The sequence below is a fragment of the Lemur catta genome, chromosome 12 (assembly GCF_020740605.2).
Source record: "Lemur catta isolate mLemCat1 chromosome 12, mLemCat1.pri, whole genome shotgun sequence".
NCBI classification, from domain to species: Eukaryota; Metazoa; Chordata; class Mammalia; order Primates; family Lemuridae; genus Lemur; species Lemur catta.
In genome coordinates this window covers 11,164,296-11,183,167 of record NC_059139.1, presented here as the reverse complement: position 1 = coordinate 11,183,167, position 18,872 = coordinate 11,164,296, and the positions used below count along the sequence as shown (strand labels likewise).

Sequence of the window (18,872 nt, the reverse complement as noted above, 5' to 3'; positions counted from 1 at the left end):
CCAAATTAAATCAGGTGTTCATTCAACCAATAATGCATCAAGACACTAGAATGCAGGCGGCTGGTTCTGTCCCTCACCTCCGTAGGGTTTCTCCTTTGATGTCACCCTGTCAGTGAGGCTGTCCCCAAATACCTGGTATACAAACACCTCCATCAGTAGTCCTTAGTCACCCTTTGCCCTCATTATATGTTCTCATAGACATTCATCACCACCTGTGATACTATGTGTTTACTTGTATATTTGCTTTCTACTTTCTACCCCTGATTTGGAATGTAAGCTCTATCCTCAATGCCTACAACACACCAGCATAATAAATATTTGCTTGAATTAGTGGATTTTCTAAATTTTTAAATTTATTTAGCGCATTCTGAATGCCAGACACTATTCTAAAATCTTTACAAACGAGAACCCGTCACTATGTGGACTGTTATCCTTGCCTTTCCTGCACAAATGCATTTTTCTCTGCTATTCCAGTCCTCTTCCTCGAAATAATCATTTTCAGCAGCTGCAGTGCTACATCTCTCTTGACATGTTTCTTTTTTCTGTTCATAGCCTCCTGTTTTGTTGGTGTAACTGTTATCTCCCATCATGATTCTGTCTCTACAAGGTCATGAGAAGGAATAGTTTTAGTTCTCTTGGTTTTCCCACGCCTGGAATGGGCGCAAGCCCACATTTTATGCACAGTGTGCTCCTGAAAATATGATGAAAGGAGGTCAAATGTACAAAGGTGGGGAACTCTATTTACAGCCATATTTTTCAGTGACTACGTGCCCAGGTCTAAGCTGTCTACTTGAGTTTATGCATCGTTTTGCCATTCCAAGTGCATTAAAAAAGACAATGAAATGTTTACATATGATGTAAATATTAAGTCATTCACATATGTACTATGTATTAATGTCTAAGTATTTATTATAGGGTGTGTGCGACTTTTTTCCAGAAAGCAGAATCAATATAAATACAGACAAATATTCTAAATCATTTTTGTCTTCAAATTCTGGATTTCTCAGTGTACTCAGTGACTGATGGTGGTAGAAGAAGTTGTTTGTTTTCACGCTGGGAAGGACTTGAGCAGGTGATAGTTGTGCTGGCTTTGGTGCCCTGTCTTACCTGGAAGAACATTTTGGAGCTGAGCTTGAGTTGTGTTGGCAGGAGCTTTGAGCCACAGGGTGGGGCGAGACCCTCCAGGCGCATACAGGAGTAGGGAGGCCACACGGGCCCTTGGATACACTCATCAGCTGCCCAGGAGGTAGCTGGGCCAGGCAGGGTCTGCCTCTGGCCCACTCGCACCAGCCCTTTTTATGAAGTCCCAAGTACCCTGCCCAGTTGTGTTGCTTCTGAAAACCTACCTGGACTGGCATCCCAGGAATGTGGCTAGCTGGGGAAGGGCAGAGGGTTTCAGTTCTTTGGCTTCTGGGAATTTCTAGGCTGCCCCAGGCTACTTCTACTCTTGGCCTCAGTTTCTGTTTCTTTAACTTTTTATCTTTGTGTTTATGATGTAAAAGGAAAGGTCTGCATGTTTCTTCACTCTTGAATGTCCTGTGCCTTCTTCTTTAACACCTTGTTAATCAGGGGGTGAGGCACCCCCACCTGCACTCCACCCAGCCCTTCAGGGCTCTTGGCCTCTCTGCCAGCAGCCAGGGCCACTGGGGCTGTCTCCTCTCCTGGGGCATGTCTGAGCCCAGGAAGCAGCTGGGGACAGTGGCTTTTCCACAGAAGAGATGGGCGGGTCCCTGCTCTGGCCTTGAGCAGTTTCTCAGGGTTGGTTTTGACAACTCCTGTGGTTTATGTGGCAGAAATGCCACTGCTGAAGTTTTAATTTTTCTCTAGAAAAATAAAACATGTCATTTGTCATGGCTTATGAAAACCTTGGGATTGGTACTTTTGCATTGCTTGGTGTGTCATTCTCCTTTGCAAAAACATACCATTTGTTGCCATGTAGGCAGCTGGTCGATATTTAAAAATAGAATCCCCAATCAAAAAGTGCTGCAAATATGATTCCAGAAAGTTATTTTGTGTGCTCATATGCACACACGAGTGTGTGTGTGAGTGAGTGAAGGTGGAACATTTTTCATATTATTAACATCCTTGCTTTTTTTTCACCTCTTGGCATTTTTATTTTACTTAAAGGATAATTATAATCCAACTAGTTTAAAAACTACCAAATAATAAGTAAATATCGAGAAGAACTCTATGACCAAATGATTTTGTCGCTGCAGTTTGTGTGTAAAGCTTGCTCACCAGATGGAGCTTCACTTGAGACGGTTAATCCTGTCCCAAATCACTGACCACAAGAGTGGCTAAGTTCCGTGATCTGTCCTGCAGTGTCGAAGTCACTGCACGTATGTGCCGCAGCATGTATGTAGCGCTCGTTGGTGGTGTTCGGAATTTTAAGGAAGATAAGTTGTCAAGCAAACAAAGAAACCAATTTTATTTTAAATCTGAAAGAGGATTTGTTTTGCCTAAAGATCACATGAATGCCGTGTATCACAGTTGAGAGGAAATAGCGTTCAAGGATATTTTCTAGACATTCCTGTGATGATGTGCTCCAGCCTTTGAGCAGATACATGGACTACTTACCTAATAAATAAGAATTTATGTAATAAAGTACTTAATACTTTTATATTATTTAAGTTGTAGAACTTTGTCATAAAGCTTTGAAATTATCGTATGATCCAATATGAAACATTATGTAGGGAAACCAAATTACTTTCTAAAAACTTAACCAGTTTCTTAGCTGTTAATGATTTATATCAATTGGAGAAATATGCACAGAAGTGAACTAGAAGTGTATAATTTTTGTGATTGTGAAAGGATGGTTAGTATTTGAACTAATGTCTTTTAGGAATGTATAATTATCGTCAAAATAATTGCTTCCTTTAGAAATATATAGGTGACATAAAGAAAATGAAAAAGTTCTTTGCAGTATATTTTGCATTGCCCAATTCAGGATCTTTTTGCCAAGATTATACCGAGATTGCATTGTCAGTTTGGGAAACTTCTGGGAAAATCACTTACAGCTAATGACTAAATAACTTGAATCATTTCTCTCCCTCAGGTATTCACGTACAAGCAGAGCACGATTACCCACCAGAAGGTGACTGCCATGCACCCCGTGGACGAGGAGGGTGTGGACAACATGGCCTCCTTGGCAGAGCTGCATGGCGGCTCCATCATGTATAACTTATTCCAGCGATATAAGAGAAATCAGATCTATGTAAGTTCCCTTTGTAACGCCTTTAAAAAAAATCCATGAAGTTTTCAGTGAATGCATAGTTTTGGATTCAAAGAGTACTTCCTGCCTTTTGAGAACCTCAAGTTAACCTAAATAAAACTATGTGTTCAAGGGTTTTACCGAATTAGGAACTTGGTTCAATGACTCATGTTCTCCTAGTGTTTATTGCCTAGATTTTATTACAGGGGATTTACTTTCTGTTGATGGGTCTTCTGCACCTTGAGGTACTTTGACGTTTCTTGTGAATACACTCTGTTGTGTTGCGTTTGTAAGTGTTCTGTGACGCAGAGAAGTCACGTGGAGTTGTTTGACTTCCTCAGTTAAGGAAAATGTTGACTTGCAGACATGAGTACCTGAACTTAAGCTTTTACTTTTTCTTGATTTTTCTCTTTTTATGGATTTTCACTTATTTTTCTGGCTCTGGAGTGTACCCAAGGAGATATTTGCATTCAAGGGAACCTATCTTTCTAAGTTTGGGGATTCCTGGTTTGCTAGGTGAATGGAGAACTATCCATAAAAAGTAGTCATGCACATTTTTCTCTCAACATTTATGAAATGTGACCATACCTATATTATAAAGTCATATTTAAAAATCAGTTCTATAATAACTCGTTTGACATTAAAGTACAGATATTACATTCTCTGTCAAGATGGATTGACCTGGACATTCTATCCCTTTTTCCATCTGCCTGTTTGCAGGTCTTTACAGTAAACTGGATCAACTGCTTATATGTTTATTTTTCTTGTCAAGTTCAAATCCATAGTTTTCTTAAAAATCCAAAATCACAATACTTTCAAAACCCTTGATCTTTTAGTAATTTTTATTCTTCAAGAGTTACATTTAGATTTGCCAATGTGTTTGTGATTACGATTAATAATAATATCAGGCTTGAAAGTGGAGGGTAGGAGCTGAAACGCAGGGCATGCTTAGTGTTCAGGTGCCTCTAATTTATGTCCCCTGAGACTGGGAAAGAAGAGTTAAGAAAAAAGAGGAATTAGGTATTTGTGGGTTTGATGCTTAATTTTCCTCAGCTTAAAAAAGAGAATGTATTTGCCTTTTTTTTTAACATTGTGGAAATGTCATTTTTGCCAGATAATGCTTGCCAAATGCTTTCAAGCAGCCCTGTCGAGAGAAATTCAATCGTGTTGTAGTCCTCTGACATGCTGAGTTTGCTTACTCTAAGTCTTTAGATTAAAATATTTTCCATATGTTCAGAAAAGGTAATGTTTATAAATGTTTATATAAAAGTGGCTCTGTATTCTGTGTTTTGCATGTGCTGGCAGAATATGCATTATTTATTCCTCTGTTTCCATCTCAAAAATCTCCTTGTACGTGACCAGTGAACTAACCATCTTCTTCCCATAGAACACCCGCTACACAGGTATCCACGTTCCCACTGCCCTGTGTGTGTGTTTTTATTATTAAGTATTTGACAGTGTCATGTAACTATTTGTTTACACAGCAATTTCCTTGCTAGGTTTGTCAAGGACTTATTTTGTCTTCTTTGAGCCAAGGACGCTGCCAGGCGCCTGGTAGTTAGTTATGCAATAAATGTTTGTAAAATAAATGCCTTTCGTATAACAGATAGTCTGTTGTAGATGATAATAAAATGTGAAGCTAGACTTTAAAAATGTTTGTTGGTATTTGTCTCTTGTAGATATGTTCAGGTTGAGTATCCCTAATCCAAAAGTTCAAAATCTGAAATGCTCCAAAATCCAAAACATTTTGAGCACTGACATGACTCTGAAAGGAAATGCTTGCTGGAGTATTTCAGGTTTTTCAATTTAGGATGCTCAACTGGTAAGTGTCATGGAAATATTCCAACATCCAAAAAAATTTGAAATCTGTAACACTTCTGGTCCCCAGCATTTTGGATAAGAAATACTCAACCTGTATTTCCAAACTCATACTCTTCTGTCTTTAAAGGAAAGACAAATTGTGTGTGTGTGTGTGTCTGTGTGTGTCTGTGTGTGTGTGTGTGCCTGAGAGAGAGAGAGAGAGAGAGAGAGAGAGAGAGAGAGAGAGGTCTTGCTATGTTGCCCAGGTTGGCCTCAAACTCCTGCACTCAAGTGATCCTCCCACCTTAGCTAGCCTCCTGTGTATTTGGGACTATAGGTGTGCACTGCCAGGCACAGCTAGACACAAGTTCTTATTACACATTTTCAATAGTCAAGAAAAAGTAAGTCAATTAGAAGGAAAAAAACTACTCAATAGGTTTAAAAGACAGAGCCTTTTAAAAAGTCTTTGCTTTTCCTCTTCCATGATAATGTTGTTAAACCTGATAGCTCAATTACCCAATAAATACTGTGAATAGGATCTTGGTCTTGGAGTGATAGTCTTTTTTTTCTCTTTCGAGGGAAAACCACAGGATTTTTGTGCATCCAATTTGCAGCTTAGTTCAGTTAATTATGCCCTTGTATGCCTTCCTTTTGAGATGTGCATAATTGTATTATTATCTATAGAGCAGCCACCATGATTTTCTTATTACCACTGAAGCTATTTGCAGGGGATGCCAGTACCTGCCAGACTCTGCTGGCGTGGAAACAAGACTGCCACCTGTCAGAAGAGCCACGGCTCCCCACCTTGTATCCCAGCTCCGAGTGATGCCCGTCTGTGTCTTTACAGGACAAAAAAAAAAAAAAAACACAAAAAACACAACTAACTGCATGGTACCTTAGGCGTTGTATTAGTTTTCTATTGCTGGCATAACAAATTACCATACATGTACCAGCTTGAAACAACAAATTTATTCTCTTACACTTATGTAGGTCACAAGTCCGGCCGGGGTCTTTGGAGGCCAAAATCAAGGTGTTGGCAGGACTGCGTCCCTTTCTGGAGGCTCTGGGGGGTGGGATCCATCTCTGGCTCATTCTGGCTGTTGGATGAATTCAGTTACTCACTGTTGTAGGACTGAGGTCCTTGTTTTCTTGCTGCTGTCACCTGAGGCCTATTCCCAGCGTCTAGAGGGCACCTACATTCCCTGGTCCCGTGGTATATAGTTCCCTTCCTTCATCTTCAGGGCTAGTCACCGTGGATCCAGTCCCTCTTGTCGCTTCAAGTCTCTTCTCCTCCTTTCTCCTCTTTCCTGCTCTCTGACTGCAGCCAGGAAAGGCTGTCAGCTTTTAAGGACTCATGTGATTAGAATGGGCCCACCTGGGCAATCTCCCTGGGCCGCCTGGGTAACCTCCCCAACTGAGGGTTCATAACCTGATTGCATCTGCAAAGTCCCTTGGCCTCGTCACATCACCTCATCACAGGTTCTGGGGTGAGTGTGGGTGTCTTTGCAGGGGGGCCATTATCCTTCCCACCACAGGTGCCCTCCTTTGCATCATGTCATTGAATAGGGACTCCTGTGGCATTTCCCCCTGCTGGGCTCTGGATCTTCTATTGTTTGTTGACTTTCTGTTCCGAGTTGGCTGCTGACAAGTTGACTCATCTCCAGGTAGAGCGGTCTCCTGTCCTCTCCTAAGAAGGAACATTAGCTTTTTCTCCTTGGAGGCCAGTCTTCTTGTCTAAGGACTTTATTAGAACCTAGTAAAATATATTTTTTTCGAGCTTTTGACATCCTCCATTGAAATGGGGTAAAATGCGATAGAGTAAATAAATCAGAGTCATTCCGCCCCTTTTCTCTACTAACCTCCTCTTTGGCTCTCTATTAACAATTTAATCTTTCTGAAAATCTGTTTTTTAAATTTATGTTTTTTAAAAGGTCAGATACCGTCACCCTTTCTAGCTGACAGGGATGTTTGAAAATAAAATCAGTGGAAGCCCTAGAAACTTTAACTTTTTGCACCTTTCTCCCCATCTTACTCATCTCATACCAACCCGAGTTTATTTAGAAAGCTCCTGCTTGACTTTGATGCATGTTGAGGGGGATTCAGAAGAGGTTGACAACATCATCCCTAGCTTCAAAGCTTGCAACTTAGTGGCGAGATAACGCCAAGGCCAGCTCACGGCACACACCCTTGAGTAATGGAAGAAAGTCTCCCACTGACTGCCAAGTTGTGTGAGGATGACACAGATGTGGTTGTGACCCGTCTGTGAAGCCCTGGAACCTTAGAGCTGGGCCCCTTCACTGTTCCTGTGGGTGTATCCCTGCCCCAGGCTGGTCCTTGAGGGCACGGAAGCCACACAGACTTTGATGTCAGTGTCTTAGGTCCGAGTGATCCAGCGTGGATCCAACACCAGGGTTAGAGCAGCACCCCCCTTTCCATACTGCCTGTGCCCTCCAGCTGGAGTCCCTTCCTGTAACCCCAGGCTCTTGTCCACTTTTCCTACCTTCTGGGGACTTCCCGACTAGAGTCCTACTCAGCACTCCAGCTCCCAGCTCCCAACCCCCGGCTTCCACCCTGAACCCCTTGGCTATGGGCTTCCTGCCAGAGGGGACCGGACCGTAGGTTCTCCTGATTGTGTCCCCTCCTTGGAGAGGGTCTGATGAGAGTTCCAGCCTCCTCTGTTTGTTCCAACCACCCAATAAGACCTGCTGAGACGAGTGCACACACCTGTAAGTTCCCAAAGACTTAGGGAGACGGGGGCAGGGTGTGTATTTGTGGTGCAAAGAGCCTGTAAGTGGGTCAGAAAGTCCTGTGGAGGGAGTGACAGTGACGACACTACAAAGGGGGGATAAGAATTGGTTAGGAGAAGAGGCGAGCGGAACACCATACACGAAGATGGAGATGGAGGTGAGTTTGGTGTGATGGCCCCACTCCATTGGGAGAAGGTCACCTTTGCTTAGGAATCAGATGTTTGTTGGGAACCTTAGATGGGTGGGCAACGGGGGGTTAGAACACCTTAAAGCTCTGGTTCTCAACTAGAATGATTCTGCCCCCAGGGGGCATTTGGCATTATGTGATGGTGTTTTTGGTTGTCGTAGGTAGAGGCACGGGAAGCTCAGGGTGTCCAGTGCGTAGAGGTCGGGGCGCTGCTGGACGTCCTGCCATGCACAGGGGCAGCCCGTGTGACAAAGAACTCTCCAGTCCAAGACGCCGGGAGAGCCGAGGTGGAGAAACCCTCCCTTACCTAAAGCTAATCTGGAAAGTTTGGGGTTGATATTAACAGTATAGAGATCCCACTGTCTTCATTAAAGGCTTTTAAAGGTAGAATTTTCCTGAGAAAAATTTTAGAAGAGTTGAGAGGGAGATGATAGGAGGTGGGGCAAGAAAGAGCCGACGGGCCGGGAGAGCGTGGCAGTGATTCCGCGGGGAAGAGAGGAGGGTCTGAGGCCCGGGCAGAGATGGGGGAGTGAGAGAGCAGGTCGTGAGCGGGTGGAGCTGGCGGTGAAGACGCTTAGCGTTGCTCACTCCAGGCCTTGTCACGCCCGGTGCCATGAAAACCAGGCTCTTACAGACCTGGTCGCTCCTTAAGGAACGTGAGACAAACAGTGCGTTTCGGGTGCCTGTCTTCTGTGTTCTGTGGCGTCTTGATCATCTCAGATTGTTATGTACCCAGCATCTAAACAGTGTTGACAAGGCCAGATGAGGTTTCTGTTGTGCTGAAGGTAAACTCCGTGTCCAGAGCTCGGGGACTGCCATCTCCGAGGTGTGGCAGTTTTGTTTTCTGCCGAATGGAAGAGAGAAGCACGTTCCCTCCATCCCGGGGATCGCCGAGCTCCGGGTCAACTGCGTGGAGGAGGCCCCCCCGCAGTGTCCGAGGAACGGCTCCAAACCACATCACGGGGCAGCCGCGGGGAGCGGCAGAGCTCGCCTGCAATTATGGCGTCGAGGATGGCTCCAGAGGAAGCCGCCCTCTGTTCCACCCAGCCCTTTGGTTAGTTTGTTGGTTTTGTGGAACAAACAATGCAGAGATCGGAATCAAAGGAGCCCATTTTTAAGCAGTGGGGCTGTGTCTAAAGATAAATGCTTCCGTAAGCACAGATGATGCTTCACAGCTAATGTATTTTTAGGTGTTTCCAAAATATCCTCCTTCGGTGAGGTGGCATTGCAGCCTGAATCTGCAAATGTGTTTGATGTTGTTCCTCAATTAACTCTGAAGCCCGCTTCTGCCGAGCGTAATGTGTGAGCAGGCAGCAGCCAGTTAGAGGCTTATTGATCTGAGCAGGCAGTTGGCCCGAGTTCACCTGCGGGGAAATGATGGGCTGCTTGCTGGGTTAGGACTGGGCAGACCCTGCCTTGGAGTGTACCGTGTGCAGGGCGTGCAAATCGAAATCTGTGTCTCATTTCCTTGGGCTGAGTCCAAAGCAGACTTTTTTTGGTTCGTTTCCATCCCTTTCCGAAGCTAGTGTCAAGTAACAGTTTGCCTTTCGTGGATGGAGGATGGCCTGAAGTCCGGATGGTTGGTTAGCGCAGTCTTGGCGTGGGACTCGGACCGGGAACAGCTGAATGCGGTGCGGTTTGTCAGGGGGTTCTTGTTTTTTTGGATTTTTTCTTTTTTCACATGAAATCAAGACTCACGTTGCCAAAAGATGATTGTAACCATCTGTCTGACTACATGTATTTTTAAACTTTACCAAACATTTATGCTCCGGAGTGGCGACTTCCACATCAGCACATGAGAGTGGCAATTAGGAACTTTGTTTTCTGTGGATTTTTTTTTTTCTCTCTCGTCTCTCTTTGGGTTCAGATTCCTTTCAACAAGGAGGAAATTTTAGTCAGAAAGTCACTCAAAGGAAATGGAAATGCCAGCATTTCTCAATTTAAGAGCTTGACTTCAGCTAACAGCTTATCTGCTGTGATGGTTTTCTTTTCAACAAACTCAAGTACTTAATGGCTTTTTTAAAATTGTTTTAAAATGTTTTTAATTATTTAATTGGCCCATGGCAAACAATTTTGTTACAAGGTACGCCGATGCCACCTTGCCTGGTACAGGGCTCCGTGCTAGGTGAGGCTCAAGGATGCAGAATTCCTCTTATTTACCGTAATGGTTTGTTGAAAGATTGAATAAATGAAAGGCAATTAACTGGTGAACACAGATACAAGTAAACCTTTGACTATAGCTCAGGGTAACAATGAGGGTGATAAAAATACTTACCTGGGAGCACAAAGAATGAACATCAGCATGAGGAAGTGAAGAGAGGGTCAGAAACTGATTCCGGCCAAGGCACTAGCTGCGCTGAGTTTTGAGCATTCGAGGGGAATTTGGCCAAGAAGGAGGGTGTCTCTCCTGGCAGCGGATCGCCTTGTGGAAAGACCTGAAGCAGCGCGATGCTTTGGTATTTAATGTCAAGTGCAGGACACTGTGGACATTGGAACGGAGGTTGCATGCTGGTGGCCGGTAAGGTGCTTGAGAGAGGAAGGACTTGCTCTGTGCAAGTTAGTGAGCTTGAGCTGGGTCGTGAAAGCTGTAGGGGACAACCTTACACATGAGTTTTGGGGAAATTCACTCAGCCTCACAGTGGTAGATGAGTGTAAGGAGGAATCGGGTCTGTGAGGAGAGGTGACAAGTAAACCAGATGGGAAATGAGAGGTTCCCAGTCAGGGAGAGTTAGGGTATGAGATACTAAGAGGTAGAATCCATGTGTTTTATTGGGTTTGGGGGGCAAATAGGCTGAATTTCTATAGGATTACTGGATTACCCATTTGGGTAGACCATTTGGCAAGAAGAAACAGGTGTTTGGGGGAGATTAGTCTTGGCCATGCTGAGTTTGAGCCGTCTAAGGGACATCCAAGGGAAGATGTTCAGTGGACCATTGAATATGTGGGTCTGTAACTTAAAGCCGAAGTTGCACTCAGGGTAATGATTTAGGAAGTTGGTCATTGCCATATTTAGCTAAGATGATCGAGAAAGAAGGAAAGAGGGGAATGGTGGGTGGGAGATAAATCTGGATAATGCGACTCCCACTTCCTAACAGTTTTTCCCCTTAGAAAAGTCTGCCTTGGCACTGACTTTAAATAATCAGTTTCCCTAGTGCATTTCAAATTACTTATCTATGTCTAGCTTTTCAGGACCACATGATGAAAAGCAGTTGTGGTTTTATCTTCATTAACAATAACAATAATAAATACTTCTGATTTATGTAGCACTTTCTCGTAGTAATCATGTAGGATGCCTTGTAGCTACTCATCAGAATCTTGGGCCCAGAGTGTGCCAGGGAAGGAAGGTATTAACAGGTTCAGGGCTGAGGACTTTTCGCACCAAACCATGTCTAGGTGAGCTATTCTGTGATGGAATTGTGACATCCCACTGCAGTATGGGTCCTTTTGTATCTACAATTAGACTGTATCAGAGGCCACTGGGTCATTTTAAATTTTCTTAGTCACACTTGATTTAAAAAAAACTTTTATTGCATGTATTTAAGGTGTACAGCATGATGTTTTGGTGTACATATGCATAGTGAAGTCAAATGATACTTGGTTTTCGGGGGGGTGATAGGGAGTTAGAAACTAAGTATTATCCCCCCTTTGAAAACCTTGAATGGGTGGATTTTGGCTTGAAGAAGTGCAGTGAGTTTCTCCCAACATTTTTAAGCAGTACGTGCTACAGCTGTTCCAAATTATTAAAATGGGCAAGGAAATGTATTTTTGGGTGAGTTATGTGGAACTTTTCTGACTAGAAAACGTTTTTACGTGCTTCAAAATAGAATGCACTTTCTATTTCTGAAAGGCCGTTAAAATGACCAGGCTATTTATTCTTGTGGAATTTGGAATCCAACATGAGGAAACCGGTACCTGGCCCGGCCTCGTGTTGGGGAGTTGTGTGTGTCCGTGGTCTTAAGCTGCATGGAGTCACCATGGCCATTTGTGGGGCAGTAATTATACCTTTTTATAGAGTGAGAAATGATATAAGCACACTACTATGTTGTCTTACAGCCCTTAGGATTTGTCACCACACTTCATCTTCCCTTCACTTGATACTTGACAGCGAGGCTCTCCCCACCCGCTCTCCAACTGCCACTGCTACGAAGCATTGCATGTAGAACTCGCTTACGATTCCGTGAACCTCCTAAACATGCAGCCTGCATTTCAGTGACAAAGTCACTAAATGACTTTAGTGGGGATAGTGGGGGGGCGGGGAATAAGATGTCCTTAATCATAATTATTTTTGCCGAGGAACCTCTGAAATGTCAAATAGATTGCCCTTTCTACTGGGAACTATTACTGTGGTTGCTGTTTTATTTTACACCTCTGTTTTAGCACGTTCAGAAGTGCCATTGGGCACATACATGGGCACAAACAGCAAAAGCTCAATAGTAAGTAAAGATCCTAACATGGGCTGAGGCCCCCCACCTCCTTGGGTAACCTGTTCTGAGAATAATTTGTTAGAACTTGGGCTGTTCTATCACCCTTTTGGTGATTGGATTGAGGTGGCAAGACCATGAGGGAACTCGTGGAGGAAACAGGCTTTGTGGAAATCTAGCTGAAGCAAGGTGAGGCCCTGAGCAGAGTGGGGCAGCGTGGGTGGAGGGAGAGGGTGGCTGGGTTCTAGAGGAGCACTCAGGACTCGGACGACATTGGCCTCTGGCCATGAGCCTGGCAGAGCTGGGCAGGTGGGTGAGTGGTGACAGCGTGCGCTGTGCATCCACAGTGTGGCTCACTGTCCAGTCCAGCTTCCCGTCCTCGAGGTCACTCACCAGTTCTGGGACTGTAGGGACAGCATTTTACTGTCCTTTTGCTCCTTTGTCAGCTGAGGCAGCAGCAGTGACCCTGCCTGCCCATCACAGGGTTAAAGAGGAACAAATGAGGGGTGTGCTGATCTGCAAACAATCCTCTAGGATTACCAACTGTCAGTTAAAGTTGTTTTGGAAGCTTGTGGGCTTAATTGTCATTTAAAATCCTGTGAAGAGGAAGAAATTTCTGAAGCTCAGAAACTTTTAAGCAATGACTTAGGTCATTAGTGAGAAGGTAAAATAGTACAACTTTGTGCATTCATGATTTAAGAGCCTTACTTACCCCAAGTAGTAAACGGAGGTACGTACTCTAAGGGAGACTCTTTAATTATTGAAGCAAAGTTTCCTGTAATCTTAAAAAATAAAAATGAAAAATCAGGTTTTCTCTCCATACCAGCCAGAAACACATTTTACATTATTCTTTGCCTTTTTTTAAGAAGAGATTTGAGATTATTGAGTTTTAGCTCCAATTACATCTGGTCAAATGTCCCTGTTGGCATGTAGAAGTGTATTTGTTGAATTTAATGCCAGCCAATTAATAAATAACATATTTATTAATTATTTAAACTCTAATGAGATTATTTTCTCCCTGAAAAATCTTGATGCCTTTTGTTCTCCCCGGTACTCAAAAGTCTATAATTTGTCATCAGAGCATTTTTGTTTCTTAATTTGAGTTAAAATTTGAGGGTGTGTATCCTAAAACTTTTTATTAGGGTTAAGGAGCATAATGCTTCTTATTATTTACCCCTCAAGTCAGTGCTTGCTTTTAAATCTCTCTTCACACTTAGAAAAAGAGAGTGATGTATTCTGTCCAGCACCAAAGTTCTCAGTATTACTTAATAGTATTTTTTTCCTTTTTTTAAATTAAAGCAGTTTTAATTGTGGTAAAATACACGTAACATGAAATTTACACTCTTACCTATTTTAAATTGTACAGTTTAGTAGTGTTAAGTACATTTATATATTGAGTAATAATCTCCAGAACGCTTTTCATCTGCAAAACTGAAATTCTACATTCATTAAACAACATCTCCCCGTTCTCCGTCCCCCAGCCCCTGGCAACTGCCACTCCACTGTCTCTATGAATTTGACCAGCCTAGATACCACGTATAAATGGAATCATACAGTATTTGTCTCTTTGTAACTGGCTTATTTCACTTAGCATAATGTCTTCCCGGTTCATCCATATTGTAGCATGTGTCTAGATTTCCATCCCTTTAGGGCTGAACGATTCCATAGTATGGGTATAGCACATTCATTCATCCATTCATTTATCAGTGGACACTTGGGCTGCTTCTACCTTTTGGCTTATTTTATACAGAATATTTTTTAGACACTGTATAAAGTTTGAGAAACCATTCCTGACTCAGGGGAAATATGCAAAAGAGAACAAGAAAATGCTTGGAGAACATGGATTTATGGAAAATCTTAAAAACAACAGATCCAGGACATGTTATGAATGTATGTTAGTTTTTACTTTGTTTAGAGTATTAAATGTGGTCTAAATTACAGGTTTAGAATTTTTTTTTTTAAGAATATGAGTTTTGTATGTTGGAAGCCCCAGTCACAAAATGAGAAGGACCACAATAGTTGTGCCTATATTCTTAGGAAGGGCCACGTTGGAATATAGCCATATAGCATTAAATGCTTGATCTTTTAAAATCAGATGCAGCTGTTTATTTTATACAAAAGTGCTGTCTCTCTACCCAACAAGGAGAAGGATCCGCAATGTTTTTGAGGAATTTGGGAGAATTCAACTCATGTTCTGATTTAAAGCTATAAAAATGGATCATGGGGCATGAAGGATGGTCATGAATTTGAGGCGGGCATCTTCTAAGGTGCTCATACTTTATTACTTAGCTTAAAAGGCGATAAGTTTTAAAAATTGAAATGCAAATCATTTTTTAAAAAATGTTTTTTTCATTAGATACATTGTATGGTGTGTAAAATGAAAAGTAAAGTAAAAGCCTGGCTTGGTGCTTTGCATTAAATTATGCAGCAAAATCACCTTTCATCTGCAAATACTTTTCAACACCTTTAGCCATTCCCCTGACAGAGCAGACCCTGGGAGGAAAAGTCTTCAGCCTTTTATTCCATAGGAGATTTGGGGCCTCCCTCAAACGTTGCCACCGGTGGAGAATGCAAGGCAAGGTTGAGAAGGAGCAGTGTGGCGCAGTGAGGCAGCTGGGAGAACAGCAGAAGTGGAGGAACCTGGGGTGGTTTTAGCATAGATTAGAAGACAGTGTCTTCCTCATTTGCTGTGGGCATTGTGTTTACGGGCTGAGAGCCTGGATGAGTCCAAAATCCTCAAAAAAGATTAAATCAGTCACACCAATCCGGGTGTAAGAACACAAGGGCTTGTACTGTACCCTTCAGAAGTTTCCCATCAAAATGGGGAAAATTGAGGCTTTCTTGCATAAAGCACTAAAAGTCTGTTACAAGCAATGTTTATGTGCAAGTTTTAATTTCTTGACAATGTGTAATAATAAAAGTCTGTGTTTTCTTCATGGAAACTCACTCGGCTGACTGGCGGATAAGGAATGTGTCTTCAACATCTTATAGTGAGAGTCACACACGAAGGTCAGTAGTGTTTAGGAAAAGCACATGGCCACCAGAGCGTGGTGCTCATTGGCTGGGACTAATGTCTTCCTGTAACTAAACCAATTTGATAGTTTTGGTCTCTTCACCCTCAAACTATGTGCTGTTTGAGGCCGTTTGTTAAAGTGTTCTGTTTCATGCCATGCACGTTTTTCTTCTCTCCTGAAAGATAGTGACTTAGCACTGCGGTCCCCAACCCCAACCCCCAGTATTGGTCCATGGAAAAATTGTCTTCCATGAAACTTAGGAACCGGGGCTGCACAGCAGGAGATGAGCAGCTGGTGAGGGAGCAAAGCTTCATCTGTATTTATCTGTACTTCATCTGTGGGTGCTCCCCATCACTCGCATCACCACCTGAGTTCTGCCTCCACCCACCCCCAACCCTGATTCCGTGGAAAAATTATCTTCCATGAAACCGGTCCCTGCTGCCAAACAGATTGGGGACCACTGACGTAGTACTTCATTGGTCGCACTAGTGCAGTGTGGCAATGACTCTCCATTAAGCAGTCACTCTCCATTCATTCCTCCAGCTGTTCCTAGCAACTGCCAATCTTTCTGTTTCTATGGATTTACATATTCGGGGTATGTGAACTTCGTGTCTGTCTTCTTTAACTTAGTTTGTTTTCAAGGCTCACCCATATTGTAGCATGCATGTATCAGTACTTTATCCCTTTTTTGTGCTTAAATATTATTTCCGTATGTGGATATTTCACATCTTATCCATTTATCTGACGATGGGCATTTGAGTTGTTTCAGGCTTTTTGCTATTGTGAATAGTGGAGCTGTGAACACAAGTGTACAAGAATTTGAGTATCTGCTTTCAGTTCTTTTTGGTATATACGTGGAAATGGAATTGCTGGGTCATATGGTAATATCTTTTATGTGTTTAACCTTTTTTGGGTTCAGATTATTTCCAAAACATATTACAATTTGGCTATCCCTTATACAAAATGCTTGGACCAGAAGTGTTTTGAATTTTGATGTTTTTTCCCGTGTCAGATTTTGGAGTATTTGTATTATACTTACTGGTTATGCATACCTAATACTGAAATCTGAACTGCTCCAGTGAGCATTTTCTTTGAGCATCATGGTGGCACTCAGAAAGTTTTGGATTTTAGAGCATTTTAGATTTTGGATGTTTGCATTAGGGATACTCAACCTGTATAGACTTATTTACATTTGAAAAGTTATGCTGAACATATAGTACTTTGCTTGATGTTCCTGGCAATTACTATGAATATAAATTATTACAAATTGCTATAATATGAGACGGATACTCTCAGGATATTTGGACTTTTTGTCTACATTTGCTTGATTTTTCTTTTGGATTTCTTTTCCCCCTGTGTATGTGTATCACTGGTATCTTTTTCTTTCCAAATTTCCTCTTCTAATATAAGGACACCAATTAGATTGGATTAGGGCCCGCCTGAAGGGCCTCATTTTAACTTAGTTACTTCTTCAAAGGTCCTATCTCTAAATAGTAGTCATATTCTTAGGTACTGGGGCTTAGGATTTCAACATACGAATTTGGGGGGCACACATGAGCCCATCATTGCCCACAAGGCCCTTGGCACGGTGCATGAGCTCCATAAAAGGTGGCCTGGTGGTTGCAGCACTCTGCTTCTACCCGTCTGATTTGCCTTCTCAGTTGTGTTTGAGCCTGGAAACCAGGTAACCAGACCGAGTTAGCATTTCTTGCAGAAGTACAAGCTAATAGTTATGTTCATATGGAGAGGGCCCTGGGCATTAAGGTTTGGTAAGTCTGTAGTCTCGGTTTTGCTGCTCTGAAGATGTTGCTTAATTGCTAGCCTGGTATTGTCCCAGATCAGTAAGATTGTCAGTCATCTAAGTTCCAGATAAATTATATGACACTTCATGGGGTGTTGAGATTACTGAAAGAATACTTAGCATTTTCAAAATGGTCTTAAAAGCTGTAGCTAACTTTATATAACATAAAAATTGTTATTTTGGCTATTTTTAAGTATACGGTTCAGTGACATTAAGTACATTCAGTGTTGTGCATCCATGGCTACTAACCACCTGCAGAACTTTCCCATCAGCCCAAACAGCAGCTCTGTACCCATTAAACCATACTCCTCCTTTTCTCCTCCCCCACCCGTCTGCCTCTCTTCTGCTTTGTCTCTCCTGTCACTTTTTTTTTTTTTAAGTCAGTGTCTAACTCTTTCACCCAGGCTGGAGTACCAGTGGCGCGATCGTAGCTTGCTGTAGCCTGGAACTCCTGGGCTCACATGGTCCTCATGCCTCGGCCTCCAGAGTGGCTGGGACTACAGGTGCACTACCGTGCCTGGCTAATTTTCTCTCTCTCTCTCTTTTTTTAAAAATTTTTTTGGCAGAGATTGGCTCTGGCTATGTTGCCCAGGCTGGTCTTGAACGCCTGGCCTCGAGCGATCCTCCCACCCCAGCTTCCTGAAGTGCTGGGATTACGGGAGTGTGCCACCGTGCCCGCCCTACTGTCACTTTTTTAACCCTACTGTTTCATCATAGCCACTTGCTGAGGAAGGAGATTGAACTGCACAGTCCTTCCTCCTAGAGAAGGGATTAGGATTAGGGAGGTCAGTGGGGAGCAGGAATTTCGGCCCGGGGCTGCCTCGCCATCTTCCTTCTTGTACCCCTTTCACCAAGAGCCCTTTTTGAAATGGCTTCATTAGTTTTTACGGAATGTCAAAGAGTTTGTACCCAAGAGGTGCAGGGACAGTGTGTACAGGGAAAGGACTCCTCTTTCCGGTCAGCGCACACTCAGGTGGGTTTTGGTGAAGCGAGGCCCCTGCCTGGAGTGCACGTGTCACAGCCCCGTGTCTCCCCGCCCCTGTGCTTGCAGACCTACATCGGCTCCATCATCGCCTCGGTGAACCCCTACCGGCCGATCGCGGGGCTGTACGAGCGCGCCACCATGGAGCGGTACAGCCGGCGCCGCCTGGGCGAGCTGCCCCCGCACATCTTCGCCGTCGCCAACGAGTGCTACCGCTGCCTGTGGAAGCGCCACGACAACCAGTGCGTCCTCATCAGGTAACGGGCCACCGCCGGGCTGGCGCAGAGCTGCGGGGGACGCTGTGGGACACTGAAACGCGGCGGGTGGGGGCTGGGCAGAACCAGTGGGCTCGTCTACAGACCAGGGGTCCCCCAGGCCTTCGCCACTCCCAGCCCCAAACCTGCTTAGAGCATGGGCGACAAAAAGCCTTTATACCTGCCTGAATTTCTTGGAGGGCGCTGTCCGTCTGAATAGCTTGGCAGCCACAGCTTTCGGAAGATACCAGGAGCGCCCTTAGCAAAGCAGGCGGACCACACTGCTGGGCTCCTGTCTTCGGAGTAATTACTCCATGCTGTTCCTTTTTAAACAACTTTTTCATTTGCCTTAGTTATTCTCTGGTTTATTCAATTATGAAGCAGGGTCCTTCACTCTACCTAAGGAAAGCTTGCATAGTCGTTCTTTCAAATGTAAATGTTTTGTGTATTCTAGA

The 18,872-nt window shown here is 43.5% G+C and overlaps 1 protein-coding gene across 1 annotated transcript in view; it reads left to right on the top strand.

Moving 5' to 3' along the window:
- The window catches only part of MYO10 (myosin X), a 205,276-nt gene that overhangs the window by 89,041 nt on the left and 97,363 nt on the right, over positions 1-18,872 (top strand). The window contains exons 3-4 of the mRNA XM_045566523.1: positions 3,056-3,214; positions 18,233-18,420. Coding sequence (XP_045422479.1) covers positions 3,056-3,214; positions 18,233-18,420 — 347 coding nt within the window. The remainder of the gene's footprint in view (positions 1-3,055; positions 3,215-18,232; positions 18,421-18,872) is intronic.